The sequence below is a fragment of the Apis cerana genome, linkage group LG5, assembly GCF_029169275.1.
Source record: "Apis cerana isolate GH-2021 linkage group LG5, AcerK_1.0, whole genome shotgun sequence".
Classification (NCBI taxonomy): domain Eukaryota; kingdom Metazoa; phylum Arthropoda; class Insecta; order Hymenoptera; family Apidae; genus Apis; species Apis cerana.
In genome coordinates this window covers 5,858,506-5,867,174 of record NC_083856.1, presented here as the reverse complement: position 1 = coordinate 5,867,174, position 8,669 = coordinate 5,858,506, and the positions used below count along the sequence as shown (strand labels likewise).

The window sequence follows — 8,669 nt, the reverse complement described above, 5'->3', positions numbered from 1 at the left end:
CAATTCTGTACATATATAATATTTATTATACAGATATATTATATAATATAATGTTAGAAATAATTTCTTCTAGATTCTATTTAAAAATGTACTTTTGAAATACATTTTGCAATTATATATATATATATATATATATATATATATATATAATTTTTCAATTATATAAATTCTTTGTTGTTTAATTTGATGTGTAATTATATCTTTAAAAATATACAAAATATATTTCTTTATACATAATCATAAACACATATCTTCAGAATAGCAGAATATTTACATTTTTTAAATAATTCTTTTATACAATTATGTGTCTAAAAAAATTTAACACCTTGATTATCATCAAATAAAATTAACTCAGCTTTTTTATTTGTTTCTAATGTTTTAAGTGCTCTAATTAATATTTCTGTATCAAGTCCATAAAATTCTAAAAATAAGAAATATATATTTTAAATAAAATAATCTTTGCTTAACATTTGTAAATAAAAGTTTTAAAATAACATACCTTGATCAATTGTGTCTTCTCCTTGTGTTAATTCAAATAAAGTACATACAGAACCACAAAATCCATTTTCTTGTGCCCAATTATAAATAATTTCACCCCATTCTTCTAAAGTATGCCAATAAATTAGCCATCTTTGTTTTGTTTTATCTAATGGACTGGCATTTCCTGATTTTGCTAATTCTTCTAATAATAATAAAATAGCCTCTGATGGTAACTTTCCTATAGATATATTTAGGAATAAATATATAAAATTTCATATAATAATTATTATTATTATAAAAAAGGATACGATTTATTGCAGTATTATTAAATAATGGGCTTGAGTGCATTTCTCTTACATCAATAATAGCTTGTTTTGTAATACGATAATATTCTAATATTAAACTTTTCCATGCTGATAATTGCTTAGCCCTAGTATCTGAATGAGGTTGAAGACTGAAAAATAACTTAAATTTAAATCATAAATCAAAAAATAAAATTATTATAACCTATTAATACTTACGTAAAAAAGGGAGGAAAACTATATTGCCATGGCCACTCAATTTCTGCCATTATTATTGAAGAATAAAAATACAAATATAAATCATATAGTGATAAAAATAATTATATTTTTGAAATATTTATGAAAGTTTTGATGATAGAAAAAGTACTTATCCTAAAGTTTTGACAACAGGAAAATACATTTAAAGCATGACATCTATAGTATAATGTATATAAACTAGTTGAATGATTGATTCGCTATTGTGCTATAATTGTTTATTTAAAATAAAACTAAAGCATAAAACTTTAATCTATAAAATACTTGTAAAATAAAGATTGTAAATATAAAAAAACATTTACTAAAAAGCAAATAATATTTTAATAATATTTTAAATTAATAATTAATAGTCAAATCATTAATCATTATGCAAATAGTATTTTATATTATTTATTAAATAATTATAAATTCATACAAATAGTATAAATTTACATTAAATTGATTATAAAATACATTTTTTAAAATCGATTATAAAGTATATTTTTAAAAATTGATATAAAATTATTAACCTATATTAATAATGTTTTACATTATAAAAATTATTAAAACATTCATTAGTTTTACATAATTATTGTAAAATATTTAAATTTTTATAAATAATTATATATTGATTTTGATAATATATTCCTTCAGTTTCAAAATCTCTATATGGTCTTAAGCTAGAAAATGGATTTTGTTCAAAATATGTACACTTTATATAACTATTTAAAACTTCATTAAGTCTGATTTGTTCTTTTTCTGCTTCTGTTAAAGTATAAGATGTTAGAATTAATGGACAATTTTGTTTAGCTATAATTTTCAATGATTGCCTCCATGTATAATTTTCAGATTTAAAATCTTCGTATTCATGTATTCCTGCGTTATATCCAATAATAAAATTTGGTTTTATATATGAATCACTATTTGCATAACTTTCATAAAGTGTATCACATATTTGAATTGATAATTGTTTATTATTATATTGACAATTTTTACATAGATTCATTGATATAGAACCTATAGATAATTCAGGTCCTATTAAAATAATTTTTGCCATTGTTATGCATGGTAACCAATGTAAGAGAATTTCCCAAAGTTCTATACCATTGATATCTATCACATTGGCTGCAATAATATGAATAATGATATTATTATTCTTTAAAAAATATTGTAATTTTTGTATTGCATAAAGGAATGTTAAAGGTCGTGTAAGATATTCTGTATTAATTATTGTTTCTTCTACCATTGATATTTGTAAATCTTTTTGTGGTTCAATATAACAGTCTATAAAATTTTTTATATTCTGAGGTAAATTTATATGACTTGTATGATGTGGTATTTTTATTCTTGGTATTTTTTTATTATATGTTATTGAGATTATATCTAAATTAAAGCATAACTTTATAAGATTACAAAATTTTTTATGTATTATATTATCCTTGTGCTTTATGCAAAAACTGATATTTGGACAATTAGAACAATTTTCAAGAATCTTTATATTTTGATTATGACATGTAATACAGGATCTAGGAAATTTGAACATTTGTTCTTCATAGTATTCTAATTTTCTATTAAGCTTTACTGCTACAAGTAACATAAAATTCATTTTCATTTGAGTCCAAGTTTTTAAATCAATATTTTGTTTAATATTTAAAGTCATTGATATTGTATTATCTTTTAAAACACTATATATTGCATTGCATAAATCTTTATGTTGTGACCAATGTATTTTTTGATGTTCTTTAGAACAATAAGAAATCATATTACAATTACCACATCTCTTTAAACAGATTTCTTTGCCAAATTTTTTACAAATATGACATACATTTGCATAAAAAAAATAATTATATTTAAATACCATTATATATACAATTTTTAAAAAATTAAAAATATATAAAAGTTTATAAATATATAATATAAAATTTTTAAATGTTATAAAAATTGTGTTTTTTTTATAATATGATGCATACAATTAAATATTATTTCAAACAAATTTTCCTTCATAATCATTTCAAATTATTTTAGTTATTGTATAATAAATATATTTTTAATAATTTGTATCAAAATTATCTAAAATTCATAAACTTTCTAAATTATTTGTTATATTTAATTGTTATATTATTTATTATATTATTATTTCTAAAATAATTATTTTAAAAATATTGTATATTATAAATATTTGCAAAAAAACACTGATAATTCGAACAACATATATTTTTGAATAAAAATTATAATTACACACAATAATAACATTAAAACAGCAATTAATATTACCACAGACAATGAACAGAATAGATCATATATCTGTGTGGAACTTTATTTTCCATGCTCTGAAATACCAATCGTACAAAAGATCTATGTACTTGCTATATTCTTTATGATTTAAAATAATTACTCGGTTATAAACTCTATTTTTTCTTTTTTTTATGAGAAAGATTTAAAATTTTTTTATCAGAAAGATTTTAAACTTTTTGGTGTATAAATAATCGAAAACTTTATATTTGCCAAATTTGTTTATTCTAATTTATAGAATAAATTTATAGACAAATGAAGCAAAAAAGAAAAAGACAAAAATAAAGCAAAATTAATGCTATCTATTGAATGTTAAAAATTTAATAAGTATTTAACTAAGAGCTTCATCTCTTTAAAAAATATTGAAACTTAAATATCTGTACTATTCAAAAGATGGAACTAAAAGTCAATTCTTACTTCATTACTGTCCATTTTTTCATATTTATTATCTTTATCTATATTAGTTTCTTTTGCGGCACTCTGAAGATGGCGTTGATTCTCTAATTTTTATCCTATTTCTATCTTTTTTTACTGTTTGTCTATATTTGCAAATCATAATAGCCAATATAAACCGTGACAGTCTAGATTAAAAAAGGTGTTTTTAATAGAAAAAAAATAACGATTTGTATTTTTATGTTATATATTTCATATAATATATAATATATATATTTTTATATTTTTCATTATTATTTAAATAAAATCAACAAATTTTATTTTTAAATTATATTAAAATTATAAGATAAACTATAACTATAACTATAATTATAACTATATCTTTTTGATGTAATTAATAAATTCAGATATATGAATTATATATAATTCAATATAATATTAAATATAGAATTTATTATATATATATATATATATATATATAATAAATTAAATAAGTTAATAATACATAGGGACTTTAAAAATTATATAAATAGAATAGTATATATAAAAAAATATATTTTATATAAGAACATATTTATAAATTAATGTAAATTTAAAATTTTTAAATTTTTGTTATTGAGATCATATATCAGATTATAAAAATAGCTAGAATAAAGATAGGACAATGAATAGAAAAAACACATTATTTAAAAATCGTCTTCGAGTATTGATAATTAGGGATTTTTGAAAAGGCAAGATTGTAATTGTAGCCAAACTTCAATATAAAACAGTATTGCCATCTATAATACGAAACTTATACTTTGAGTGTACTTAAATATTTACCGTTTGCTTTTAGATATTTATTAATCGGAAAACTTAAGATAAAATTTAACAAAATGCAGTTTCTTTGAATTAAACACAAAAAAACATATATTACAGTATTGCTATATTTATAGTATAAGGTATAATTAATAAAATTAATTTTCTAACCTTAAAATCATTTTGTTCAATAATAAATATCATAAATATTATATCATATTTGACAATATAACTTTTAAAATTTATATAAGAAATATTCCAGATATATATAAAATATATTATAGAATATCATTAACTTTTCTTAAAACTAATAAAATATTTAAATGTCTTTAACGTTTATCAAAATAAGGTTATCAAAGAAATAATAATACTTTGAAAAATCATAATAAATCTTTGATTGTTTTTAAATATTCTATTGTCAATTGATAAAAATGTATTTTTATTTATTTGTTATAGTTTTTATTTTTATATACTTTATGGAATTATTTTTTATAGAATTATTGAAAATATGATTACCTTAAGAGGAAAATTGAAAAAAGATAGTGATATAGCAAACTCAAAAAATAAAGATTATAATAAACGTGTTTCTGTTCGTGACAAGTTATTAATCAAAGAGGTATAGTGATATAATAATGTATGTCTCAAATGTTTTAAATTAATAATAATTAAATAAATTGTAATTTTGTCAAAATCTTTTGATTCTTTCATCTATTTAGGTTCAGGAAATGGAACAAACTTTACCTACTACATGTCAAGTAAAATTTCATGATCCTCATTGTTTACACGAATTTACTCTTTTGATTGTTCCTGATGAAGGATATTGGACTGGAGGAAGATTTCAATTTCAAATATATATACCTGAAGAATATAATATGGCTGTAAATATATTATCATTTATAATTTAATATTAATCAGTGTGATATTATTAAAATTTTTTTAGCCACCAAAAGTTAAGTGCTTAACAAAGTTATGGCATCCTAATATAAATGAAGATGGTAATGTATGTCTTTCAATTTTAAGACAAAGTAGTATAGATGAAATGGGATGGGCACCAACTCGTAAGCTTAAGGATGTTGTATGGGGTTTGAATTCTCTTTTCACTGTAAGTCTTAAAAAATTGAATACATTGAATGCATTTAAGATTAAATTAATTAATTCTATTCTTTTCAGGATCTTTTAAATTTTGATGATCCTTTAAACAGAGAAGCAGCTGATCTATTTATAAAAGATAAAGAATCCTTTCGAAGTAAAGTTAAAGATTATGTTATGCAATATGCAAAAAGATGATTTAGAAATGGATAATACTATAAAAATATATAATTGTATATTTATGGAATTTAGATTTTTATTTTGATGAAAATTTCAAATTTGATTAAAAAATACTTTTTCAAATGAATGTCAACCAATTATTTAATTAACATATACTAATCTTCTTATTTTAAGGAGATTATTTGTTATTTTTTATTTTCTTAATCATATATACAGCTTTTGAATATTATGATATTTCATTGCAAAAATTTTAAATTTACTTAATTAATGACACAGAGGAAATAAGAGGAAAGAGTATGTCATGTGTATAATATACTTATCCTTTTTATAGAATGTTGTAATGATAACAGATCATAATTTGTAAATAAAGTCGTATTTAATAATAAAGCTTTTTTAAATTTTTTAGTATTTATTGATGATTTTATTAGAATATAATTGTCATTTTTGTACAATTTTAAAGAATTCGATTTGTACCTTGATTTATTGAAACGTGGTTTATCTTACGTTATATTCTAATATTAATCGATTGATTTTTTTCTTACTCGTAGATCTTTGGAGTATCATATGAGCAGACGGTAATATTTCGTTAAAATAATTAAACGTAACAAATAAATAATAACAAAAAAGAGAACAAGGAAAGAAGATTCTTATATTTCGATACTCTCCTCTTTCTTATTTTTAATTATTTTTTCTGACTAGATGCGTGCATGAAATTTTACAGTCACGTAAAGAAAATTGGAAAATCATATTTAGTAATAATTTATTCGTTAGAACGTGGTGAGCAGTTCTTCTTGTATGCTATTCGATCTAATGAGTTTTTGAGAGGAACCTAACAGACTTTCACTTGCTAGGCTTTGGTTTTGAGATGCTATGTTTGATTTTTCTTCGTGATATTGTTCGTTATACTCTTTCAGTCTGTTACCTAAAAATACGGCTCTTTCGCGTTTTTTAATCATAAAATCTGATGGTTGTAGCCACCTGTGTTCATGACACTCTTCTACCAATGGTCTTTTACTGGAAATAAAAATAAAATAAGTAAAAACTGTTCCACATGTAAGAAGAAATAAAACATCGAATACAAACCTGGGTGCTCGTTTAAAGACCAACATAAGGAACCTGGTTGCCTCTTGACTCAATTCTTTATATAAATATTCAAATCGGTACCTCACAAACAAGATATTTTGTCTAGTTTCATCGGGATCTTTACCACGGAACGGTGAAATACCGGAAAGGAGTATATACATTAGTACACCAACCATCCAAATATCTGTCTGAGGATGAGCCGGTTCTTCATTGTATACTTCCGGTGCTCTATATTCTGGATGACCAGCCTTTGGTACTAATGTGCCCAATTTACTAACAAGTCGAGCAGAACCCATATCAACTAATTTGACTTGGACAGATCTAACATTTGACATCACTATATTATCAGGCTGAATATCAAGATGACTATATCCTCGCCAATGAAGGTATTGCAAACCGTCTAGGATCTGTGTAATAGCAACGGCTACACAATTTTCTGTGTATTCGTGTCTGCTTGAGAAATATGTAAGAATATCAGCACCCTGAAGTTTTTCTAAGATAAAGACTGCGATTGGAGAACCTTGCGCTTTGTATGCCGCCTCGAGCATCGCTATCCTCTCGTGTCTCAATGAACGAAGAGCTTCAAACTCCCTGTTTACTTGTTTCTCCGTTTCTGTTTTCAACTCCAAAATCTTCGCGACTATTATACGATCTGTACTCTTATCAACACCTTTTACCACAACTGAGAACTGGCCTCTGTAAATCTCGGAGATGAAGCTGTATTTGCTCGAGAAATTCGTATCGGTCGACCATTCGATAGGATGTTCCTCGACCGAATAATCCATGTGTGGTTTGTCCTCGTCCAACACTATTTCTTGACCCGACTCGGTCAATTCTTGAAGATGCTTCATAGCTTGAGTGATTTGAACCTTTGGACAACCCGGCAATCTAGTTTTGATCAGTTTCGATGGGATACCTTTCTCACTCCAACCGATACGATTTCGCGCCGCTAAACGGAAGTTATACGTCGTATCCGCTTTCAAGTTTCTTATCAGATAGAATTCGTGATCGATATTCGATGCTATGTCTATCCAATCGATCGAGTCACCTTCTTTGTATTGCAGATTGTAGCATAACACTGGAGAGTTGCCATCGTGCTTAGGTTGTTTCCATCGTACTAGTATTTCAGTATCTGAGACATCGACAAGCTGAAAAAGAATTTATCAAACTTCGTTTCATTTGTATATTGCAATTTATTGCAATTTTTCGATCTGCCGATAAATTTAATAATGCAATTACTTTACGTACCTCAGGAGAATCAGGGCCTGAAGGAACAAAAGCTTCCACTATTCTTGTTCTGACTACAGTCTGTCCTAAAGAATTTCTCGCAACAACCTTGTAGCTACCCACATCGTGTTCCTTTGTTGGATTGAAACTAAGTATAGATCTGCCGTCTTGATCCTCGGTGATCTTTATTCGATTTGTCTCCTGAACCATCATGTCGTTCTTGTACCATTGAATCACTGGTTTGGGACTTCCTACAGCTAGACAAGCCAATTGGGCAGGCTTGCCTTCCTCGATAGGTTTAATCTGTGGTTTTTCACGGAAGAATGGTAAGTGTCCCTCCTTCTTCGACTCCAACATTGCCTCTGCTTCTGCATAACTGTCCAATCGCGTTCCCAATTCGTGCTTCAAACGTCTCAGAGTGAAATTATCCGGTGAACCGTATCTATTGATCCTTGCTCGCCTCTCATCGTCGATTTCTTCGTCCATGATATCCGTGAAACGACGACGTTCTCGTATAATGGGAGTCTAAATATTATATGTATATATATTAAAAAAAAAAAAAAAATACACTCTCAAACTTGAATCGTTTCG

General features: G+C 24.8%; 4 protein-coding genes across 18 annotated transcripts in view; 1 reads left to right on the top strand and 3 right to left on the bottom strand.

Moving 5' to 3' along the window:
* Positions 1 to 170: 170 nt before the first annotated feature.
* On the bottom strand, positions 171 to 1,184 carry LOC107994291 (vacuolar protein-sorting-associated protein 25). Its single transcript, XM_017051118.3, has 4 exons — positions 1,002 to 1,184; positions 789 to 934; positions 500 to 718; positions 171 to 421 (listed from the first exon to the last, which is right to left on the bottom strand). The coding sequence occupies exons 1-4, from the start codon at positions 1,049 to 1,051 to the stop codon at positions 309 to 311; spliced, it is 528 nt and encodes a 175-aa protein (XP_016906607.1). The 5' UTR covers positions 1,052 to 1,184; the 3' UTR covers positions 171 to 308.
* Positions 1,185 to 1,411: 227 nt separating this feature from the next.
* LOC114577034 (uncharacterized) lies at positions 1,412 to 2,877 on the bottom strand. Its single transcript, XM_028665008.2, has one exon. The coding sequence runs from the start codon at positions 2,875 to 2,877 to the stop codon at positions 1,606 to 1,608; it is 1,272 nt and encodes a 423-aa protein (XP_028520809.1). The 3' UTR covers positions 1,412 to 1,605.
* Positions 2,878 to 4,445: 1,568 nt separating this feature from the next.
* LOC107996581 (NEDD8-conjugating enzyme UBE2F) lies at positions 4,446 to 6,155 on the top strand. The gene is made up of 5 exons (XM_017054711.3): positions 4,446 to 4,642; positions 4,995 to 5,115; positions 5,216 to 5,377; positions 5,440 to 5,601; positions 5,670 to 6,155. The coding sequence occupies exons 2-5, from the start codon at positions 5,008 to 5,010 to the stop codon at positions 5,784 to 5,786; spliced, it is 549 nt and encodes a 182-aa protein (XP_016910200.1). The 5' UTR covers positions 4,446 to 4,642; positions 4,995 to 5,007; the 3' UTR covers positions 5,787 to 6,155.
* Positions 6,156 to 6,157: 2 nt separating this feature from the next.
* The window catches only part of LOC107996580 (obscurin), a 35,440-nt gene continuing 32,928 nt past the window's right edge, over positions 6,158 to 8,669 (bottom strand). For 11 of the 15 annotated variants that reach the window (XM_062074636.1, XM_062074644.1, XM_062074647.1 and 8 more), the window contains 2 exons: positions 8,100 to 8,603; positions 6,158 to 7,999 (listed from right to left, as the gene is read on the bottom strand). In XM_062074636.1, the coding sequence (XP_061930620.1) occupies positions 6,536 to 7,999; positions 8,100 to 8,603 (1,968 nt within the window). In that variant the 3' untranslated portion in view covers positions 6,158 to 6,535. The remainder of the gene's footprint in view (positions 8,000 to 8,099; positions 8,604 to 8,669) is intronic. The other 4 variants (XM_017054701.3, XM_017054706.3, XM_017054707.3 and 1 more) reach the window with 1 other exon arrangement.